Source organism: Tympanuchus pallidicinctus, unplaced genomic scaffold (genome assembly GCF_026119805.1).
Source record: "Tympanuchus pallidicinctus isolate F22 unplaced genomic scaffold, pur_lepc_1.0 scaffold5, whole genome shotgun sequence".
NCBI lineage: Eukaryota > Metazoa > Chordata > Aves > Galliformes > Phasianidae > Tympanuchus > Tympanuchus pallidicinctus.
Genome location: NW_026294769.1, coordinates 17,420,765 through 17,443,536, shown reverse-complemented (window position 1 = coordinate 17,443,536; position 22,772 = coordinate 17,420,765). Strand labels below are relative to the sequence as shown.

The following is a 22,772-nucleotide window of genomic DNA, read 5'->3' as shown; positions in this document are numbered from 1 at the left end:
CCCTGGCACTGCTTTTGAGTTATTGGAGTTAGTTCTGGGCTTCTGCTCAGTTATCCATGTATGAACTTACATTTTGCCAAGGCTACTGAGCACATTTAAAGTCTAGTTAAGGAGCAGTGATTGCATGCTCTGGTCAGTGCACAGGGAAAGCTGCCACTGTGTGTGCTGGTAAAGTTTTGTTCTCGCCTGGAACTGGAGTCGAGGCCATTGCTCTCTGTAGCTACTTCTGTAGCTGGCTGAGGGCAGTGTTTTCCAAACCAGATCTTGCCAGTGGCAGCTTCTGGTACTCATTTCCTGCTTTGTGAAAAGACATCCTTCATGTATGGAGTTTGCCCAGGTGCTCTGGCATCATTAACAAGAGCTGTTGATTTGAGACCTTTCTCTGCCTCTGCTAATGAGTACTGTGTATTGCCAGAGGGTTCTCCTTTGAATATAACCCAGGAGGCACCCTGGGTCTTTGGAGCTCCACTGCCAACAGCACAGGTGTAACAGGAAGGCTTAATGAATGCAGCTGGGCCTCTGCAGCTCCAGTCTTGCCATTCAAGGAACAGGAGGTGGGGAAAGAATGGGGAGCACCTACTAGAGGTGAAAAGGATGGGGAAAAAAGGCAATGGTCTCACTCCCTCCTAGAACCGTGCTGCCATTTTTTCATCCTTTGCCATGTTGCAGCTTTGCTGGTTTCTCTTAGTTTCTGTTCCTTCCAAGGTTCTTGAAGTCTGCTCTCTCTGAGCAGACTTCTCTCTGAGTGGCTTATAGACAGGTTGGGGTCATTGTAGTAATGAGCACAGGGATTGGATTCTTCTGTGTGCTTCTGCAGAAGGGCTGCTGTTTTTGCTGCAGTCCACCAATGAGTCCAATGCCAGGATGCTGGAGTTTGGACACCCTATCCTGCTAATACTGAGCCCAGTGTCTCTTTTAACATTTTCAGGTGCTGTTCACAAGTCTTCCTGTAGTCCATGTGTATGCTGTCAACATGACAGCACTACAGGATCCAAAGAAGCAACAAGGCAATTTGTACTACTCCTGTCCTGTCTACAAAACGCCTCGGAGGACAGATCTGACGTACATTTTCTCTTTGTACCTGAAAACAGCACAGAATCCTGATCACTGGACTTTACGGGGGGTGGCACTGCTCTGCAGTTCAAAATGAGGGCCAAACAATAGCTCTAAAAAACAATAACCACCTAGGAAATAAGTTTGCAGCTAGTAGGAATTCCATTGTTATTTTCAGAGTGGTGTGGGAATTAGCAAGTGAGTACAGAGATCGTGTTAATCATACATAGATCAGTTTACTCTCTTCACTGTGAATACACCTAAATGTATTTAACCTGGGATTGTGAGAGGGAAACAGGTATGGCAGCTGTTGTGGAGCAGAAATACATTCAGCTAGTTTGCTCATACAGGAAATGCTAGGGAAAACGTGCTTATGATTGTGATAACTGCTCTAGCATTTATGGAGGTTCTTTTGTAGATGTTGTCTTTTCTTCCTAGTATAAGTCTTATTCACAGTACGTTATGATTCTTTTTAAAATCAACTTTGTAGTTAAAAACTTATCATGCATAGCATTATTAAAGCAGTAATGACGAGTGAGTTAAACTCATAATAAAACTTCATCCTTTTCTGCACGTATGTGAATGCACTTGATTTTTGTATTTGTAAACTTGCTGAGTGGTTTTACAGATGGATGCTGCTATTTCCTTGAATAGTCTCTTGTATATGGAAATAGTAATAGAAGTTTATCTTTTCACACGTTACTGCTTTTGCATGTTAACTCGTTGCCAAACCTATGCCCCATTAGAAGGAAGATGCGCACACACCAAATTCTTAGTGAGAAGTTCTGAAACTCTTCTGAGAGTAAACATGCCTAAACACCACTTTGGCCCAACTATTTGCTACATTGGTGATACTTCCTTGAATCGTGCTGCCTCAAACCTCTCAACTGCATTTTATGCTGTATTTTGCATTAGTCTGGGTTAAAAAAAAGAAAGAAGAAAAAGAAATAATATATATGTTTTTAAAAGGTAGAGGATACATAAGCCATTTCTGGGAGTAGATTCACCTGAAAAGATCAGTGTTATTTTGTGTATTGTCATCTCTGCAGTTTACCCTATGATTGAAGGGTGATTGCTGCTTCTCTTAATAGACAGCTATTGGCCAAAAAATGTGTTTTGCTTTTTTTTCACTAGCACAAATTCAAAGCAAAATAAATTGCTGTTGGATGTTCTGAAAGAAACAGTGAGTGCTTCATTACTCACTTTTTTTTTTCTCCTAGTAAGCACTTGCAATCTTGTTCTTTTCAGCAGCCATGTAAGAAGGTAGTTCACCTTTCCCCACACCCAGTTTCAATCTACTATTAGCAGGCACAGAGTTCTTTCCACGAGGAAGTTCAATATTCTCAGTCCTACCCACTACTAAGCAGAAGGGGCCAAGTTTCTTCTTGGAAAACCGAGCAGCTGGGGCAGGATTCCTTTAGAACTTGCTTCACATGGGGTGGAGGTGGGATGGTCTTACCCAGTGACACCACCTGTTCCAAATATCTGCTCCAGGCCTCCTGCAGCATGGCTGCATGTCAGCGCGTCAGCTGACTCCACTGAGAATTCTGCTGATTAGAAAGGTGAACAACTGGGCCTCAAGATCTTTGCTTTGCAAATCACGAAGAGAGACTTCCAATGGGGAATGCCTGTGCTGTGGTATAGAAAACGAGGATTTAATCTGTAGGGTTCTCCCCGCTTCCTCTTTGAGGGGTTATGGTGTTAATTTTAACCTCTTGGTGCATGCAAAATTCATGCCAGTGACACTGATAAGGCTTAAAATGAAGAGCATACGTTGAGTTACTTTGCACACCTGAAGTACTTGCTACTTGTTATGAAAACAGTAAATCCTTTAAACAACTGAAATTAGAACTGCTCATTAAAAATATGTATGCAGTTGAGCTTATATGTTGTGCTCCATGTAAACTGCATCACTTCCTTTCTTTGTCAAGTAGATTAAAAAATTAAACTCTCTGTAAAGAAAATCTATAGGTGCATGGTTCTAGCACATGGTGTCCTGAAGCAGAATAATTGAAAAGAAAAAAAAAAAAAAAAAAAAAGTGACAGCTTCTTTGATCCTTTCACATCAGCAAGTAATGATATTTTCTCAATTCAGGACGACCTCAAATCTCACAGAGCAGAAGGCAGGTGATACCCCTGGGGAACCAGTCTAATGGTACAGGGTTCCACTACAGCAGGGACAGTTCTGTACCCAACAGAAAGAAGACCGCAGCCACCTGCTTCCAGAAAATCTGTAAAGTAGTTGAAAAACAAAACCTTCAATGTATCCCATCATAAAAACATCGCTTTCCCTTTCTGCTTGTGCTTACCATGCAGTGAAGATGCATCACTGACTGTTGAAAGAGGTATCTTCCTCTGCCTGTTTCCCTCCCTCATCCCATTCTGTCTCTCCATGCAGTGGCATTACTCCTTTCAATCTGACAGCTCAATTTGCTTTGAGATGCCATTAACATGGCATAACATTCACCCTTCCCAATCAACATTTCTTAGTTATTATTGCTAAAGCTCTTTCACTTCAAAAGTGATGTCCACCAGACTAAATGAAAGAAATGGAAGGCAGAAGAGTTGAAATCAAACTAATTATATTTAACTTCTAGATTAACAACAGGGAGTCCTCAAACAATGCATATAGATAATCAAGTTATGATCTGCTGTGAAAACGAATCTGAGAAATTAAACACATTGATACAGCTTTTGGCACTATCATACAGGTTTCGCACAGACAGTAACGCCTGACGTTGCTGTAGGTAAGCACTTTGAAGGCAATGCCATTTCAGAATGAAGAGAGCAATACAGTCCAGCAACTCATGTCTGCATAGTGGCCATGTTTACAAACATATCTGGTTTCAGGGCACTGAGGGTTGCAAATAAACAGCATTCCATACTCCAAAGGGTGTCCATCTCGTAATCCCTGAGGCTGTGGCTGTCCATAGTGGTGGTGGTGGGACACAAAAAGCTGGGTTATGGCCCTTTACTTCAGCAGCTTTGTAGAATAGATTTTAATTGCAGTGAAGCTCAGAAAAACCACACAGTCATGGAAATCAAAACAATTCACTTGTCTGGTCAGCTACATTCATAAACCCTATTATCCTCTGGATAGAGTAACAATTCTTAAAAAGATCTTGAGTGAACAAACACAAACTCTAGCTTTTATCTCTATCTATCCAGAACCCACACATTGATTTTATTCCTCTTTTACTTTTTCATGCCCTTGCATTTCTTGCTAGCATGCCTTTCCATAGCATGAATATAACTCATTCTCTCTTCCTCCTGGTATGTCATATTTAACATCTTCTGCTTTATTACTCTTACTCCATAAGCGCAGGAAATACCTTGCTTAAGCTCATCAATCCTTCCTCTTCCAGAACTCTAGAAATAACCTTTAAACACTTCAGAATCTTCTCTTTTCCACTAAGAAGAAATGCAAAAAACCTATTAATCCTCCTACGTTTTATCCCACCCCGAATAAGGCAGGAATTTCCTCCTGCTGCTGCAGTGAGGGCCCTAAAATGAAAAGGTTTGTACTGCTGAATGGACATTTTTCATAGCTCTTCCTTCTGCTAATATGATGTAATAGCTTCATTATCATTTTCTGAGTCAAAGAATTGGTATGAGATTATGGAAGACGTTTTTATAACGTTGTACACAAAACTGAAGAGAGTAATTAGGCTGTTTAAATGAATGCTAATTCAGTCTTGGAAACAGAGTAGATTTCCATCTCCCTTTGCTACGTTGCGTGGGTTCTGTATAGGCTAATGCTGGCTGCTGGCACTCTTTGGGGGCAGTCCCCATGTTCGGGTGGTGTGGCTGCGCTCCTGTCAGGACAACACTACAGATACCCACGTAGGTGGTAGAACAACATCAATACACGTTTTGTGATAGAAGAAAAAATTCACACATTTTTCTAAAACTGAGGGCATACAGCCTGTGTTCTCTCTTGTGCCTGAGGACAGTATGGGTGTTTGTTCATCAATTCCTTACAGTGATTGCTTCAAGTATAGCAAGGGGACATCATCACCTCCACCCCCTCCTTCTTTTTCTTCCTGCTTAAGCACCACTTCTGGGATCGTCATCACTCCTCTTTCAGCTGTCTGGGCAGCACCTCTTGGTGTGCTGTTTTTGTCTTTCTTTACCTTCGTGATCACTTCTGTGTAGGAGATCTCCTCAGTGAAGGGCTCAGCAGCCGTGAGCTCAGTGGCTATGTGCACACCAGCCTCCTGACTCCCCTCCTGACCCTCAGCTACCGTTCGCTCTTTGTTTTTTTTGTGGATCTTGAACGTCTCCTTTGTCGGGGCTGCCTGTGAGATGGTTTTCTTGATCCTTATCCCAGATTGTTTCAGTCTCTCTCCTGACTGCCTGATCCTCTCCCTCCTTTCAGGGGTCACAATTCTAGTTCGAAGCCTATTTACCTTCTTGCCAAAATTTTGCCTCGTCTTTTGGATATTTTCTCTTGAAAACGCCTTTTTGATATCATCTATGCGCCTCATGCCTGATTTCTTGAACTGAGCTGCTTTGCTCTCTTCAATATAGTATTCTTCATCAGAAGACAGATCATCAGGTGGGAGGAAATCATCCTCAAAAGTTTCGCCAGCTGTATGCTCTTTGATAACAGAAAGAGATGAAGGGCACTCGGTTTCCTCCTGTGAACGAAAGCACAGAGTCATCTTCCAGCAAGTCTGTTTTAAAAGGGTTGTGAGTGAAGCATTCTGTTTGTTGGCTTGCAGTGAATTACTGCTAACCAAAATACAACCTTGTAACAAAATAAAGTAGGGTCATACTATCTCATGTAATCCTACAAGATACAAATGGCAGAAGAAGCCTTTGACAAATTCTGTAAAAACATTGTACCTAATCAAAGTTTTCTTTTCAGAGTGGCTCAATCTAAAAATAATGAATGCATGGCTTCACATTTACTACTCCCTAATGGTTTTCAGAGCAGATGTGTCCAGCTCAGAGAATCACAGAATCGTTCAGGTTGGAAAGGACCAGTGAGATCATATAGTCCAACCATCAGTGCATCCTCACCATGCCCACTGACTTCGTCCCTCAGTGCCACATCCATACAGTTCTTGAATACCTCCAGGGACAGTGATACCACCACTTTCCACAGGCCTTTCTGGGCAGCCTGTGCCACTGCCTCACCACTCGTTATGAGAAAAAATTATCCCTAATATCTAACCTGAACCTCCTCTGGCACAACTTGAGGCTGCTCCCTTTTGTCCAATTGCTGTTACCTGGGAGGAGAAGCTGACCTCACTTTGCTACCACCTCCTTTCAGGTCATTGTACAGAGCAATAAGGTCATCCATGAGCCTTCTCTTCTCCAGACTGAACAATTCCAACTCCCTCAGCTGCTCCTCATAAGACTTGTGCTCCAGAAAGTTCACAGTTTCATTGTCCTTCTTCATGGTTTTTGAAGCTGATATGCATCTCTTATTTCTCACCAATAAAAGTAAATATCCCATAGACAAAATAGGTACTTGTGCCAGCTTTACTCTCCTTAGGAGAGGGCTGCAGCCCTTTATATCACCATGAAGATAATTACACATTCTTGACAAATTAGAACTCAATGAACATTTCTGATGCTACCCAGAAAGGAAAGGACCCCAGCATATTAATTTATGTGTGCTAGCTACACAAGAGGTCAAAGTCAGTAAGGAAACTAAATATTATTCAGTAAACCCAGTTCCACCCAATTCTCTCAGGACATGCACCATGAACTTGTCTTGTTCCATGTGGGAACACACACAGGAGCAACTTACAGCAAGCACCTCTGGTTTCCATGGTTGGTTTGGTAAGTAATATGATATGCTGCCTGCTTGGAAGTAATGACTGCTCATGATACCTTAGCCCTAGGAACTGATGTAGCCCCTCCAGAGGAAGACTGATAGAAGCTTGAAGCTCAGATTTGCATACAAATTACCAAAAGCTGTAACCAATTTACCAAAAATTGCTGAAGAGTTAAAGATGTGGAAAAAAAAAAAAAAACTTGTGAAAATAAAAGGATCCAATAATCCAGAGATTCTCCTGTTGGATAAACTGAAGAGAACAGACCCACTTGGCCCCTGATACAAAGCCTGCTGTCTGTACAGACTTCAGAGATGTCAGTGACCATTCTTTGTGAGCTCACTGTCAGTGTCACTTCTGCCTACAGCTGCTGAGGGATACAAAGTGGAAAGCCTGCAACTTGCTGGAGGTTCGTGAGGCAGACATGGCCTGTCTTCCCTACCAGCTCTGTCCATGTGTTTGTACGTCCTCTGCTCCCAGGAGGTGCAGCCCTTCAGGTGCAGATGTACAACACCTACCTAAAGCTTCTGCAAGCTGTTTCCCATTTGCAGTAACCATTTCAGCTGCTTTCTGAGGCCTGCCAGTGTCAGCTCTATCCTTGCTACTGCTACCGTAATTCAGAAAGTAGGAATGAGATCAGGACTTGCTAGCTCACGAGGAATGGTCACTTGCTGTATACTTCACTGAAAACTTTTCGCCCCACAACGGTAGTTGTCATTTTTCACAGTGACTTGTTACTAGAAAGTCATGTTTAATGTTATTGTACAGGCTAATAGCACTATGTAAAATAAAATACATTAAGCTCTTTTGCGGGTAGCTTTGGCTTCATTAAAAACCTCCAGTAAAATAGTTGTTAATGCTTAATTTTTTACAAAAATTAGGAACAAATTGTGTTGCATTGATTACAGTGGAATGTTATTCAACTCATCTGTCAAAATCAGCAGGAACAAAACTACAATACTTTGCTAATAATCATCTGCATTAGCATGTGCAAATTAACATTAATTACATAAAGACTTCTATACATAAACATAATCCCTTCTTTTCTGAAAATGAACTAAAACACAGCTGGAGAAAATTCCTCAAAGTTTCTAAATTACAGCTCACTCTTTCAGCTGAAATAGTAACAAAAATATTTCCATAATGACTGTTTGGAAATTTCAATATGTACAGAAATAAATACAATACGGTAGATGGGGAACGCTGTACTTATGAAGGACGCTTGTTAAAAAAAGAGGACAGAGAGATGGTATTTTGTCTGCAGTAGTTGGACTGTGTCTTCCTCCAGAAGAGGAGTGAATGTGTCTGTACTTTTGGACAGCTGTTTCCCAGAGCTCTGCAGCACTCAGGCTAACGATCTGCAAGCTGAGGAAGGATGCTTTAACTTTTATAGGTGTGTAGGTATAGACTTCTGAACAGCAACATCTGAGCTAAGGCCCTATAGACTGGACACAGCAGCTGGAGTGACTGAATAGCATTTCTCATGTGCTGTGGATGCCGACAGAGAGCTTTGCCAAGGCTCTGATGTTCCCTTTTCCTTTGGTTTCTGCACACATCTTGCAGAATCAAATGTAGGAAGACTATAAATTAGGTTGAGGTTGCATCTCTTCTCCAGATTTCTGGATAGAAGACGTTAGCAAAATGGAAAGTATTAATGAAACGGCATTGTATCTCAGTGAGGTTTTGTAATAAAAATACAGTGACTTAGTAGCTATGGGAGAGCTTTCTCCTTGACTCTCTCCTACCCTATCCCTCAAGCACTAGGCATATTCTATACCCCTTATCAGTGGGATAGGGAGAAGCCATGAGCTTTAATTCACAACAGAAGGTTTTTGAAAGGCTTTACTACAAGTCCTTCTGACAGGGCTTTTGCTGTGCATGCTTTTCATCATCCACCAAAAAAATAAAGGGATATAAGGGCATTAAAATGGATGTGACCAGTTTAGGAGCTTTACTCCTCTTCTCCTTTCTTGTTTGTTACACTTATCCTGGGTTTCAAACAGATATTTCAAAGCCCAAACTGAGTTCCTAGAGTGGGTAAAAAGGAAAAAGTGAACATTGTCTTATATGCTACAAACTTCATAAAACAGTTTTACATACTCTTTTTAAAGAGCCTCAAAGTAGAATTCTAACAATTATAAAGAGAACCATTACCAACACTCAACTGTTGCTCAGTTTCAATTACAACTTTACCAGATTTTTTTTTTAAAATACAAGAAATAAGAGCAGAGAAGAATAGAATGACCAAGTAAAGAATTGTGATAGTACCTTAAATTAAACAAACGAAACAGTCACACACACACACACAAAAACCATAAAATGTGCAAACATGTATGTATGTGTATATGCAAAAATCAACGTTCAAAATCCTAGAGAACCTATAGAAATCCCAAAGAGCTCCTAACAAACTCATTTACACCAAAAATAGAGAGGAGAGACAGAGAAAACCTCATAAATCACCATCATTGTTGCACAATGGAAAGGTGATGGAAGGAGAACTCAGCCTTGGGATGTGTGGCAGGCATTGTGCCAGTTATGGTATGGCTCCTGCACAGCTGGGACTGATGGTCACCTGGCAATAAGGAGTTGGTGCATGGAACAACAAAATGGTGAGAGGCCAGCTCCTGCCTGGCCTGGAGATGCTGTGGTACCTATGACAACCTGAGACGCAAATGACTGGCAGCTGATAAGCAGGAAACTGTATCAAGAAAATATATTAAAAAAATCCTGGAAATTTGCATGTTAAATGAATGAGTTGTTATTCAAACCAGTAACCAAGGTAAATTGCTAAAACATCTCCTTGTAACTACTCTCTAAATCAATAAGAAGCTGCTGATGAATAACCAATTACAAATCAATCTGTACTTCTACTCGTATTCTAACAGTTAAGAGTGAAGCTTTGTATATCTCGAGTGATCCCTTCATTTTTCCTGCAAATATGTCATTTCAAAATCTCTGCCATCAAGGCAAAAAGCTGCTCAAAGGAGGGAGAAATAGGATTATCTTAAAAGGGCATCAAAGGGATTTTATCAAGTAAAGTAGGAAGGGAATAAACACTTCAGCACGTAGGACTTTATGGCCAAGTGCTGTTGCTTGTATTTAGAATTACTTTTACATAATGAAAAAGCAGCCTGATTAGAACAGACAATCCCTCTCATTTCCTCTTCTGCAAAGCCTGATATGCATCCCTTTTCTTTAAATTCTGGCAGAAATTCATTAATTTTGCCAGGACAGTAAAGAAACCCAGCTCATTCTCTCATTATCTGAGAGCAGCAAGCTCCAGGCTACGTGTGTGTTGCTGCCCAGTTGTTCCCCAGCACGTGGAGAAGCTCTTGGCTCCGTGCCACCACACACTGCATAAATGGACTACTTGCAGCTCCTGAGGAAAATCAAAGCTTCACGCTCACTTTGCTCTTATTTTATGGCGTTGGCCTAGAAAATACTTCTGCAGGACAGTCAGCAGGTTTGCAATTTATCCATACATACCAAATCTTTGTGAGTGGAGGAGGAGTGTTCACAAGAGGTGATGAGACAAACAAAATATGTTTTGTAATGTTTTCATTCATTATTCCCTCATGTGACTGCTCTTGCAAGCTACTGCAGAGGGACTGTGCTGTCAAGTACACAGAAACCCAACTGTTTGTCACAAGTTGCTGGACTCATCTGCCCAAGCAACCATGTCTCCCCACAAATTAGCCTCTAGACTCCCTTTCAACTCAATGGAGGAAAGAGGTACTTATCAAGCAGAAGCTGCATGGAGAAGCTGATATCTGCAGTAGGTCAGACAAATCAGCCTCCATGAATTTCTCTCTATTCTCTCAAAGGGAGTCTACAAGCAAACATCTGTCTTCCTGATATCCAGCACCTGGCAGAAAGAATGCCATTCCAAATTTTGAAATTCCTGTTCATGGTTTCAGATATTCGTCACTTCTAGGTCTGCACTGTCTTGGTCAGTGTTATTCCTCTACTAAAGGAATAATTGTAAGACCCAGCTCTTTTCAGCAGTGCTGAGAATTTCAGTCCTAACTGCTGTTATCAGGGTTGTATAATCAATGGATATTAAGATATATAATCACAAAAAGAACAAGAGAGTTAGACAAAGTAGACTAAGAGAATAGGAGAGAATAAATGGAAGGCTTACCCGTATGCTAGGCTTACCTACAAAAAAAACCAGAAGAGGGGATCTCCAGACGAGATCCTTCCCCACTGGTAGCCAGCTCTTAAATAGGTCTAGGAGCCAGGCTCCACCTCTTCCGGCAGCTCGCCTCAGGTGATCAATCAGAGGTTCAGGCTGTGACTCAGCAGTTCCCATACACAGGGTCAAGTCCATTTATTCTTAAAATTCTTCAGGTACAAGGCAGATTGCTGAAATAGATGTGTTCTCAGTGGTCAGATACAGCCTTATGTCCATACATCTTTTTGGGCAGCCTCTAGAGCCATGGGGAAGAGGCAAGCAGGCTCATGATACAGCTGCACTCTCCCACTGGCTTGCTGGCCAAACTCACACAAAGCCCTGAACCACAGCATCCAGTGTGAACGTAAATTGGGATCTGCTGTTTCCACCGCTCAACTTTAATAGGTGGAGAAAAATCAGTGGCAGCCCTTAGGAGAATGACTGCCCATCTCTTCTTAGGCACCTCGCAAGGAATGGGTCTGAAGGCCCTACTTACATCATGTCGAGGGGTATGGAGACAAGTATGCTGTGAGCACATGGTCCTGTGAAACAAGCAACTTTTCCCATTTTAAGAATATAGAAATGGTCCAGCAGCTGCTTTGTCTTTTTTTTTTTTTTTTTTTTCTTTTTTCCTGCTCTCTTTCTTTGAGAACACATCCCTAGAACTACAGTTTTCCTTTAGCTGGTTGAGCATGGGTGATTTTTCCCCCTCAAAATCACAGGTAATTTATGATCTTCGCCCAGTGTTTCAGCACTGGCTCTGCTCTGCCAGCCTGGCTGTTGGCTGCACAGCACAGGGTGGCCCAGAGCTCTGACCTGAAAGGCTGAATCCCACACTGGAAACAAAGGATCCTTGCTACACTCTTTGACACGACTGCTGGGTTTTTCTTATTCTTTGTAATTTCAACCAAGGCAATTACCTGTTTCATCTGTAAAAATATTTATATATACACCACAAGACTCGAATAAAGGCCCCGTGTGTTGAGGTCTCGATGTTTAAGGTCTGTGCTTGGCAAGAACAGTTAGTCAACCCACTCTATCTCTTGTTCATTAGGTTTTCATGCTCCATGTTGATAGCAAGAGGTTATAGACAGAGTTCATCCCCTCTCCCTGTGGAGTCAAGAAGAAGATCAGGCTCTTATGTCTCCAACACTAAGAGTCCATCCCTGGTTTCTACTCATTCAATTTACAGCCATTTCACATCTTTTTGCCGGCGTTCTTTACTGTTCTCCTCATCCCTGTGGCAGCACGTGCATAGAAACATAGGATGATTCTGATCGGAAAGGACCACTAAGATCCTCAAGTCTAACCACCAGTCCACCCTCACCATGTCCCTCAATGCCACATCCTCACAGTTCACAAACATCCCCACCTCCCTGGGCAGCCCATTTCAGTGCCTCACTGCTCTTTTTGAAAATGTTTCCCTAATATCCAACCTGAACCTCCCCTGATGCAACTTGAGGCATTGTCTCTCATCCTAGCACTGTTACCCTGTAGAAAAGGCTGACTGCCACCTCACCACAACCTCCTTTCAGGTCATTGTAGAGAGTGCTAAGGTCTCCTCTGACCCTCCTCTTCTCCATATGAAACATTCCCAGTTCCCTCAGCTGTATGAATGGCAAGCAACCCTCAGTCATCTTTTGAGAAATGAATGTATCCTTTTATGTCCTTCCCTAACCATGGGGCATACGAAGACAAACTATCAGCAAGGGGTTCTGCTAAGTAGCAGAGCTGACTGTGCACACTTCAATTACCACTGCTCTAGCTCTAAAGACAATTCGCTTTCTTTTCTATACTTTTTTCTCTGGACTGACAGGTCATCATTTTGAGTGTATTTTATTAGCAATTGCATCGCATTCTGCGTCAAGATAATTTACGAAAATAGCATACAGTTGACAACGATGTCTGAAAAGCAAACTCTCCTAGAAACCTTTTACAAACCACGCGTCCCACAAAACAGTCCACTGCTATTTGTGCTTTTTCCAGATTGTCTGCTAAGAGCTAAGACATTAGATACAAAAACAAGAAAAAGAATAAGCTCTGCCATGTTTCTGTAACACGTAAAAATAATCACAAATGGGTTACCTAGAACAGTCTGTTCTTGGTGAGCTATTTAGCTTCATGGCGCTAATGGTTTTGCTCTGCAGACAGCTGCCTAGAGCCTCTCCTAAGCCTGCCCTTCTCATGCCCAAATGATATCAGATGAATGGCAGTTGTTTCTTTTGTCTTTTTTAAATAGAAGCATTATATTTTCTACCTTTTAAGTCCCGCTGACCCTCAGGTTTTTCTCAGCATAGGCATAATTGAAACTGTGTGCTGACCGAGGGTGCTTTTATGCACCAGGTCCATCAAAGCCCATGTTTGCAGTCTCACCCCTTGAACCTATCACACCCCTACTGCATATGGAAGTGCTTCCACTTCAGATTTTCAGATTATTGTCCCCATTTCAAGTTCACCTTTTTTAATGTCCAGATAATCATGCAGCAAAAGGACAGAGGCCAAGAAAACCTCTTCTATTTTAATCTGTTTATGTACAATATGAGTGTTCCACACAAGGCTTTATCTGCTGGCCCCCCCACCAAACCTGCAGTGGGGCAGTCCCCTCAGGGGATGTTGTTCCGAAGACCAGCTGCTGTAACATGGGCTTCCTGGAGGCTGCATATTCACATTCAGAGAGGAACTTGCAGAACATGAGAGAAAGCAAATGAAGCAAGTTCTTTCAGGATTAAAATTATTCAGAAATTAGCTATTTCTGAATAATTTAGTCAGAATGAGTCAAATTGTGAGGTGCTCTTTGACTGAAGAGAAATGACAGCTCTCACAGCTGGTTATTCAGAATAACACGAACAGAGGTGAACAGAGACCTGTACAACCTATAATGTACTCTGCGTATCTCGTTATACTCTGAGGACAGCTGGCACGGTGGAGTCAAAGACATCTCTAGAAAGTCTGACGTAACCTGGCAGTTTTAATGGTACCATCAACCTGGACAGGGACGTTCCCTGCCAGCAAATCTTTCCCTCAACTGCATGGCCTTTTAAAAACGAGCGCTCACTTTCCCCTAATCATTATCCTCACGGATGATCATTTCGTCTCTTTTTAATATGAGGATATTTGCCAAATCTTTTCATCATGGCCGAGGTCTCTCGGGAATCTCCTCCAGCCAACGATCCTTTTCAACCTGCCTGCTCCTTCCATCAGTGATGTGATCAAAGCCATCCACTTGAAAGAAAATCTTTAGGATTTAATTGGTGTTTCCTTTTTCCTCATAGGCCTCATGTTCTGGCAGAAGTTAAAACTAAAACCCACAGGAGCATTCCACTGTGGCTACACATGGGTCACTGGCTCCACCACAGTGTCCCAAATGGCTCATAAAAAAAAAAAAGTCACTACAGAAGAGCTGTCACTCACAACCTCCAAGTAAACAACTTGGTTGCATCTATTTGTAAAATACAGTGAAGGGAGTGAGTGCCCCACACTGACTCACCAGCTATTAGCAGACTTCCCCTCATGGTAGCCAAGCTTCAGTCATTCAGGTCTTGGCAATGCAACAGTGTGCTTACACTGGTGTAAATCAACAGTGTGAAAATGACTATGCTTGTGTGAAAGAGGCTTTCAGGAGTGAGTTGAGCATTAAAACTCCATCTTAAGTACCTTGCTTTTGTGGAGCAAAACAGTTCTCCTCCAGGAAGGAGTTAAATGTCAGACTGCAAAGGCAGCAGCATACAGTGCTCCTCTGCTGTGCATGAAGGGAAAGGGAAAATTGAATTCTTCAATTCACCTTATGAAAGTTATGGAAATTACAGAGGAATTAATTCATGTGCTCAACCAGTCCTTAACCACAACAGAAATAGAAAACTAGAAAGAGAGAAATCCTAAATTCTGTTTGCATTCCTGAAAAGTTCCAATTGAGGGTTAACCGTATGGAACACGGTGCAGGTTGTTGTTGTCCAGCAAAATGAGCAAAGAGTCCAGACGCTCCACTGAAGGTGATTATCACAGAAAGTACACATGGTGAGAGCTGCTTTTGATGTGAAAGGCCTAAAAATAGCAACATTTCTTTACAGCTATGTGTAAATCTATTTCCATAACATTTTACTATACTTAAAGAATAAGTGACAACTCAGGTCTTTCAGGGGTGAAAATTGCATTATGTCATGAATACTGTTTTAAGAACAAACATTTTCAAAGCATCAACTTTACTGCAATAATTATGGTAAAGGGCTATTGATGAAATGGCACTATGCCATTAATCAGGAAAGTCAAAGATATTTATTATCTTTAGATAAGAAAAGATATGCAAGGAAAAAGCAGAATTGCCTGTTTGCTATTCCATCATGATAGTGCAACTTGCAGTAATTGTAATAATTGGCTGAATTCTGTCCACACTTTCTCCTGTGCAGCCACAGTAAGTAACTCAGTCAGAAAAGGCTGGGAGGCACAATTTGGCTGCATATGTTACTAACATTACATTAAAGAAGTAACATTTCCTACCTTCAGCTTTTACTTTTTTTAAAAAAAGCGATTTCTTCCCAGAACTGGAAAATAAAATAGTTAAGAAAGCTGGATTATGCGTAAGAATTTGTCAGCTAAATATGCTGGTGAATATACTCACTGAAACAAGTGGACCCATTCGTGAAAATATTGTTATTTATGAAAAAATAGTTAGAAAATCAGGGTTCAAGACAAAGGGAACACATCATGTTACTCACAAGGGCTGACATTCTCAAGACTGCCTAATGATGAATACGACTTGTTTTGAAAGAAGCTTGGGGGATTCAGTGGTATGAAGGAGAAACTATGCTTCTGGCAAAAGATAAAACACTCACACTTTCTGTTGAGGAACTGGGAAGTTTCAGCAAATGAAGGATCAGGCCATTAAACGAATGAGTTTCACACCACTTGCTTGTCAGTGACAGATCCCATGAACTGCCTGTACTAAGGGCTCTGTGTATGGGTCAGCAAAAGCCCGCCATTTCATGAAACTCCTCCTCAAATACTATCATTTGTAAGAACAAAGAACATCCTGCAATGAGGAATAGATGAAAGAGTGTATAATTCACTCTCCAAACATTGTGAGTGGAGATTGGAAGAACTGTGCTGTGGGAAAGCATTGCCAAGGATAGCAATGCAAGGAACTATTTGCTGCAAGGAAGACATTGTGGTTCTGAGTTTATGCACGCAGTGCTGCAGACTGAGACAATGAAGAAAGTCCCCAAGCAATAGCTTGGGTAACACTGCAAGTTAAATACAAGATTGTTTTAAAGTTAATATTAAAAGAAAAACACTGTACCAGAGAGCTTACAAACAATTTGGACTTCTACCTAATACGGTGAAAAAAATATGAGAGATGAATGTCAGGCATGGTTTGTATGACAAGATTTACAGGGCCTCCCTCATATTACCTTTCAGAGAGGCAACAAATAGTCCTTGCTGATCCACAGTTAATCTTACACTACTGGCTCTGAAACCCACCAACACTAATAATAGACTGCACGCACTGCCTCCCCTGGGCTCTGCTGAAAGGCATGGAGAAGTGGAGCTCAGTGCTGAAGAAACCATAAAACCACACTCCTGCTGGACAGGCTGCACCTTTTGGTTCACCATATGATGTCTACACACAGCTACCAAGGACATGGCACAAAGACAGCACAGCAATGGTTATGACAGACAGGTTATGGTTACCTGATAGATCACAACCCGGAATTTGTTTTTCCTCAGCATCTCCTCTTGCTTTGTCTGCACCTTCCGTACATTGGCGCTCTGCCTTTCCACCCGTGCTCGTACTTCCTTCATGGTGGAGCTGACCTTGTGGGTTTTCTCCAGCAGCTTGTTTACCGTGTAGCCAGTATTGCCGTGAGCCTGGGCAAGCTTTAAGATATCAATCTGTATGGTCTTGATGGCATTTTCCATCTCCCTGTGCCTCTCTTCTATTCTCTTCTGGCTCGCTTGCACGCTGTCCACGATATTGGCCACTTTGTCCAGGACTGTCACGATGGTGTATGCTGCGTCCTGCTCTTCCTCATCCTCAGTGACGCTCGACAGGCGGTTTTGGTGGAGTCTGTCAGCCTCCAGAGTGATCTCCCGGCGCTCCATTTTGCCTCTCTTTGGCAGGAGCCTTTCGTCTGAATGCCCTGCAACCACTACTGCAGGCAACCGGTGTGACAGGCGGCCTCGGCCATGCTGAAGGGTGGGAGTGGAACGCCGCTCCCGGAGGTGGGTCAGATGCTTCTGCACACCAAATGTCCACACACGATGGCTCAGATGCTTTCAGCAACATGAAACCTCTAAAATTAGGAAGCAATGTCTGGAAAGGAGCACACATTTAAAGGGTCACGCTTCTGTGCTGATGAAGTTATTAGCGTTAATCCAGGGAAGTTAAGTAACTTACCAACTAAGCAGGCGAGCAAACTCGCATATTTTAAATGATCTACTGTTGTTTTTGTGTTCCTGAAGCGCTTGCACTGATGGAATTCAAACAGCACTCAGAAAATGAGCACTGGCTGTTTTTGGAGCAAAACAAACTTCAGCTCTTCAGCTGGCTGCAATTGTCACGTGAGGTAACAAATAAACACACTAAACCAGAGGCAATATAGTGAAAACGCTGTATTGTGACATGCTTTTCCAGTTCAAAATGTTGAAAGCTTTTTTTTTTTTTAATTGAACAAATTATTAAATCCTACATGCAAAATTCTGAAAGCCTACACTACATGTTAAAACAGCTGAACACGTCCTATTCACACTTTATCTCTGGATCTCTCGAACAACAACTAACAGTCTATTAATATAACTATGACCAGCAGACTAATTTGGATGGACTTTCTTAGCTCTTGAAAATACTCTATACAAGAGCTCTAGTAATTCATTCACTTTTATTTGTTCTTTTTTTTTTTTTTAAATTATTATTTATTTTATTTGAATCACAAACACTATACAATCTGCATCGTAGGTGTTAAAACAATGTACTTTCTTTTAAAAAGTTTAAGAAGTATTAAAACAGCTTCAGTAGTGATAAAGTAGGCTTTATTCCAATTATTTGTGTTCAATTATTCAACACCAATCTTTACAACCCCTAAATCTACCAAGACCTACTTCTTTTGGACCTGTGCCATCTGCTCTACCAGGCAACTTCCCAAATTAAGAAATTCATAATTTTGCCCTTTAAAAAAAAATTGTCAGAATCATTAATGAAGATGGCAGTGCTTTGACCCAGCCCACACGTTTCATAAATATATTACAACTACACACAGCACACAGCTTCACAGTTCATGCGATAGGCAGTGTCTAAAAAATCAGTTACTAACTTCCAAAAACATTTAAATATCTACGGTATTTAAACACAGTGTTTTCTAGTTTCTCATAAGAAAAGTAAGCTGTAAACATTTTTACCTTTAGTTCATGCCTTGTTTGCTAGGTAATGTGGACTTTTTATTGTTGGTTGTTTTGTGTTTGTTTGTTTTTTTTTTTGTTCCCTTTTAAATCTACAACCATTGGTGGAATAAATCTGTGTTCCCAAAAATATTACATTCCATGAATAAAGCACAAGTCTATTATATAACCATGTGATACAGATACAGAAAATGAACTACTGTATTCAAAAACAGAAAAGTAAAGGTACTAAAACAGTCCATAGCTGTTAGAGCTGATGCTTTCAGAATACAGACCAACATTGTTACACTAAAAATGTTCAAAAATAAGGCCTCTGAAATAAATATTTCCATTCTTTAAAAAAAGATATAATAAAAATGTACATCACATGGTCAATGTAGGTATAAAAATCACTAAGTTAAACCATTCTGGATGATGTATCTGAAGTAAAATGGCCTAGGTTTTGCTTCTGCCGACGTCCTCTATTGTTTTTGGGGCATTTTCTGTTTAAAAAAAAAAAAAAGAAAGAAAGAAAAAAGGACAAATGCTTTAGTATATACCATATAAATTTAAACTTAGCAATAGTGAATTGACTTAACAACACCAAAGAGTGTAGGAACTGTGCTGGCTGAGTGGACACTCCTGCTGTTTGGTAGCTGGCTGATGGTTGTGGATTTATGTGGGACACTAGGTCACTGAGAAAGGAGTTCTGCTTAACTTGAGAACCAAACCAGCAAGGTGCTACGCCCTTCAACCTTGATTGACAATTGCATGTATTATGGTGAATAGCTGTGTTGGCTTTAGTGTTTACAATTTCATATTTAAAATCCAGGGGGTGTTAAGACTGGATCAATTGGACCTGGCAGTGCTGGACCTCCAGTACTCTGCTGCTTGTTGGAATTCCCCAGGCAGAGGCCACCTCTCATCCCTTTTCTGGGGAGGGTTGCACATCTAAGAAAGCATTATGAAAAAGACGGCAATTCTGACCAGGAAAGGACTTAGTCAGCCCACCGGAGAGTGGGCAATGCAAGACATAACACTATTTATAGCTGAACTGCAGGAAAACAGCAACGTGTCAACCTCTCTGGTTTCAGCAGGGAGGAGGGGGATGGGGAACCATATCTTGTATAAGATAACATCAAAACTTTAATAACTTGAATATGAGCTCTAACACAATAGCTGACCTTCTGAATGTTTCAAGGCTGATCTCCTCTCATGCGTAGCTGTTCTGGGGATTCAGAGAGGATGCAGGTGGTTTGCAAATTGAAATTAATTTGTATTTTGTGACAAAAAGAGTAATAGGTATCTTTTACATGAGTGTTTGAGAGTACTTGTTAATGCACATACAAATCCAGAGGGGAAAAGATTTAAATATAGAAGAAGTATATAAGTGCACTGTGTAATTTTTCACTCCTTTGGCTTTTACCCACCTTGTTATGCACATGACAATTGCAACTATAATGGCAATCTGTACGGCTCCAATTATTGCTGCAATAAGGACATGCGTAAGCTTTTGTCTACTTGGGACAACATAAAGAATACTAAAGTCTGTCTTTTCACAGTGCTGTCCAGTATATCCTGATTCACACCTGAAAAAGAAAAGGAACATTTAATGGAATATGTACTTTGACAGCAGTCCAGTCATTTTGTGATGAAAGAAAGAGTCCAAGACTTGGGATGAAAAAGCCCAGTAGTCACATCAGTGACAGCAGGAGAGAAACAGCCTCATCAGTGCTATCACTGCTGCTGCAGCAGCTCAGGACACATCATTTTTTGAAGCCTAAAATGAAATTTAGAGAGCAGAAGCACACAAAAGAGTTGAGATTCTGCCCGTTCTGTGCATGAGTGAAGAGGTTTGGATAGTCACTGAGAAAGAGCTGAAGAGAAGGTGGAGGCATGGTAGTGCCTGAATTGGAGAAAGGTTTGGATTTCTGGGACAAGAGGAGAGGCAGAAAAGGTAGTCTCTTCTGGATAGTGAGAGACCTGGTTTGTCAAAAGACGTATGTGGGGTGCTTGTTAAGTTGGGGCAATTTTTAGGAAAAACAAAGCAACTCAATGAAACAAGTAAACAGACTAGATGAGACACAAAGCAGTACGCTCAAGGAACCCGGCAGCAATGTTGATATGAGCATGGAGTATAGAGAAGGAAGAAAAACCTTGAAAAAACAGGGAAAAAGTAAAATGCCTTTTCAAGCTGCAGCTTACTGATATGGAATCCTGCAAAAACTATTGGACAAGAGCAGCTTCAAGTCCCTACCTGCCGTGTCTCCAAACTACTTTTCCAATTTTTCTCTTCACTATCAACCTACTGAAAACCCTCAGCCTTCAGGTTAAAGTATGAATCTGTGAGTGCTTGTTTCAAAGGATCACTAACAAGTGCAGGAGCAACAAGTTCCTTGTATCTAAAGCTATCCTTTAAAATCAACTGATGTGAGAACATCATTAAGGATACAGTAGAAAGCTGGAGAATTACTGCCACAGGCACAAAACCACTCCTTTTGTAAACTGGATACAACACAGACTTGGTCTCATCCATACAAAAGCTTTGTGCTAGGGTTAGGTGTTAATTCTGTTTAGAGGGACAAAATGATTATTTCCTAGACCTTCCTGCAACTGCTTAGGTGGCTCCTAAACTCCCTTTGTGTGCAGAGATAACTGCTGGGGTTTTCATGTTCATATCTCCAACCATGAGCAGCTGTGTAAGATACTTACGTTCAGACACGAAATAAGTTCCAGTAACAGCAGAGCTATTAAAGAAAAGCCTCAGCATATTGTAAGTAAGCCTGGTAATGGCTAAGGATTGGAAAGGAATAGGGAGAAATGTGATAGCATACAAGAAGGAAGAGAAGGAACGCTGTTGATCATGCAAGAACAAACAAGAAGAAAGTGGTCTTCTTGCAAGTGAAGAGGATTGAATTCTTCTTTGTGACTTTGCTTTTATTTTTGTTAAAGAAGATAACAACAGTCAAAGTGTGATCAATGTGAGAATTGCTTTACAGCATGAGGCAAAACAAAGCAAAGGAAGCACAAGTAATTTAAAAACATTTCCTGTGAAACACTGAAGTGGCAGGAAATTATTTCTAAGAAATACTGAATGGAGATTTAGGACTATTGAATTCCTGCAAAGCAGAACTGTTTGTGTTAAGAATTGTGTTGGTAGTGTGGGTGAAGTAGTAGGCAATAGTTTAAGCTGCCTGGTAAATGGGCAGAACAGATTTTAAGGCATTCTTCTGCATTAATATAAAGCATGATAAACATAGGTCAGTGAGGATTCATCAGACTATGCTGAAGGTCAATTACTGGAGTTAGCGAAATGAAGATTAGATTTCTCTGCAGGGGATGAACTCTGCCTTCCTGATGCAGCCTGCCATGAGGGCACAACTGCACTGCACCAGGGAGGCAGCAGGAGACAGATCAGATCTCAGTTGTGCAAAGACTACTAAACTGAGTATTGTGCAATTTACTCCTACAAAGCCTTCCTCCAGTCTACCTGGTGGCAGTTCTGGAGTGCTGCTGCACGGTGAGCATAGAGATTCATTGTTCTCAGTGAATGCATAAGTCAGGTTTGCTCTGAATAGGTGTTTTCAGCAGTTTTGTAGGTCATCTGGTACATCTCACACACCACTCTTTGGAAATAAGGACCATGAGTATTTAAATAGCCAAGCAAGTCCAAAGGACATTTGGTGCTTCAGGCCGAAAACTGACAGTCAGAAATTCTTGACTGGAACCCTGTGAGGTTTGCTGTGCTGTGCCAAGTGCTGAGACTATTTTGGCTTAAATAATCAACCATTTAAATAAATAACTGAAAGTAGTAATACTAAATGTAATTATAAAATAGAATTTAAAGAGGCAGTATATTAATTAAAAGCATTAAGACATTAATTATCTGTACTTCAGATTAACAATAAATATTTAAACGATTGAATAGTAATTGAATTATAAATAAATAAATGACTATTTGTAACAGTGCTAACCAGAACAAAATTCTGAGAAATTAAAAAAGTCAGTTCATTCGGAATGTTTTTTTTGAAACAGCTCTAACTTGAATATTTTGCAGATAAATCCATAATAAATTGTAATAAACACAACTCTGCATCAAAAGAACACTGTACTCAAATACCGCTGCCCACCAAGGCAATGTTGGGGATGCAACCAGATTGCCAAGAGAAACTAAAGCATGTTATCCTCTCTTGGTTTTGGCCAAAGAAAAGAGAAAAACAAATACAATCCTAGCACAGAGTTGAAAACAAGAAAGTGTCTCAGGTGGGTAAAGCAATACAAGCTTTCAATTGGCTAAGCCAACGACTGTATTGGCTCTTCTTTTTGGGCTTCCTGCTCTCTGGTCAGTCTGGAAACCCTTACATGTTGGTAGTGCAGAAATGCCTCACTTG

The 22,772-nt window shown here is 41.0% G+C and overlaps 3 protein-coding genes across 5 annotated transcripts in view; 1 reads left to right on the top strand and 2 right to left on the bottom strand.

The window, feature by feature from the left end:
- LOC128091254 (dynein axonemal heavy chain 5-like) overlaps positions 1 to 1,593 on the top strand; it is a 142,481-nt gene extending 140,888 nt beyond the window's left edge. For both annotated transcript variants that reach the window (XM_052704307.1, XM_052704308.1), the window contains one exon: positions 929 to 1,593. In XM_052704307.1, coding sequence (XP_052560267.1) covers positions 929 to 1,150 — 222 coding nt within the window. In that variant the 3' untranslated portion in view covers positions 1,151 to 1,593. The remainder of the gene's footprint in view (positions 1 to 928) is intronic.
- A 2,025-nt stretch (positions 1,594 to 3,618) lies between these two features.
- CAVIN4 (caveolae associated protein 4) lies at positions 3,619 to 18,310 on the bottom strand. Its single transcript, XM_052704327.1, has 2 exons — positions 16,699 to 18,310; positions 3,619 to 5,693 (listed from the first exon to the last, which is right to left on the bottom strand). Exons 1-2 carry the CDS (start codon positions 17,107 to 17,109, stop codon positions 5,031 to 5,033), a joined length of 1,074 nt encoding a protein of 357 aa, XP_052560287.1. The 5' UTR covers positions 17,110 to 18,310; the 3' UTR covers positions 3,619 to 5,030.
- A 128-nt stretch (positions 18,311 to 18,438) lies between these two features.
- TMEFF1 (transmembrane protein with EGF like and two follistatin like domains 1) overlaps positions 18,439 to 22,772 on the bottom strand; it is a 157,795-nt gene continuing 153,461 nt past the window's right edge. For both annotated transcript variants that reach the window (XM_052704326.1, XM_052704325.1), the window contains exons 9-10: positions 19,812 to 19,970; positions 18,439 to 18,884 (exon numbers count right to left, since the gene is read on the bottom strand). In XM_052704326.1, coding sequence (XP_052560286.1) covers positions 18,800 to 18,884; positions 19,812 to 19,970 — 244 coding nt within the window. In that variant the 3' untranslated portion in view covers positions 18,439 to 18,799. The remainder of the gene's footprint in view (positions 18,885 to 19,811; positions 19,971 to 22,772) is intronic.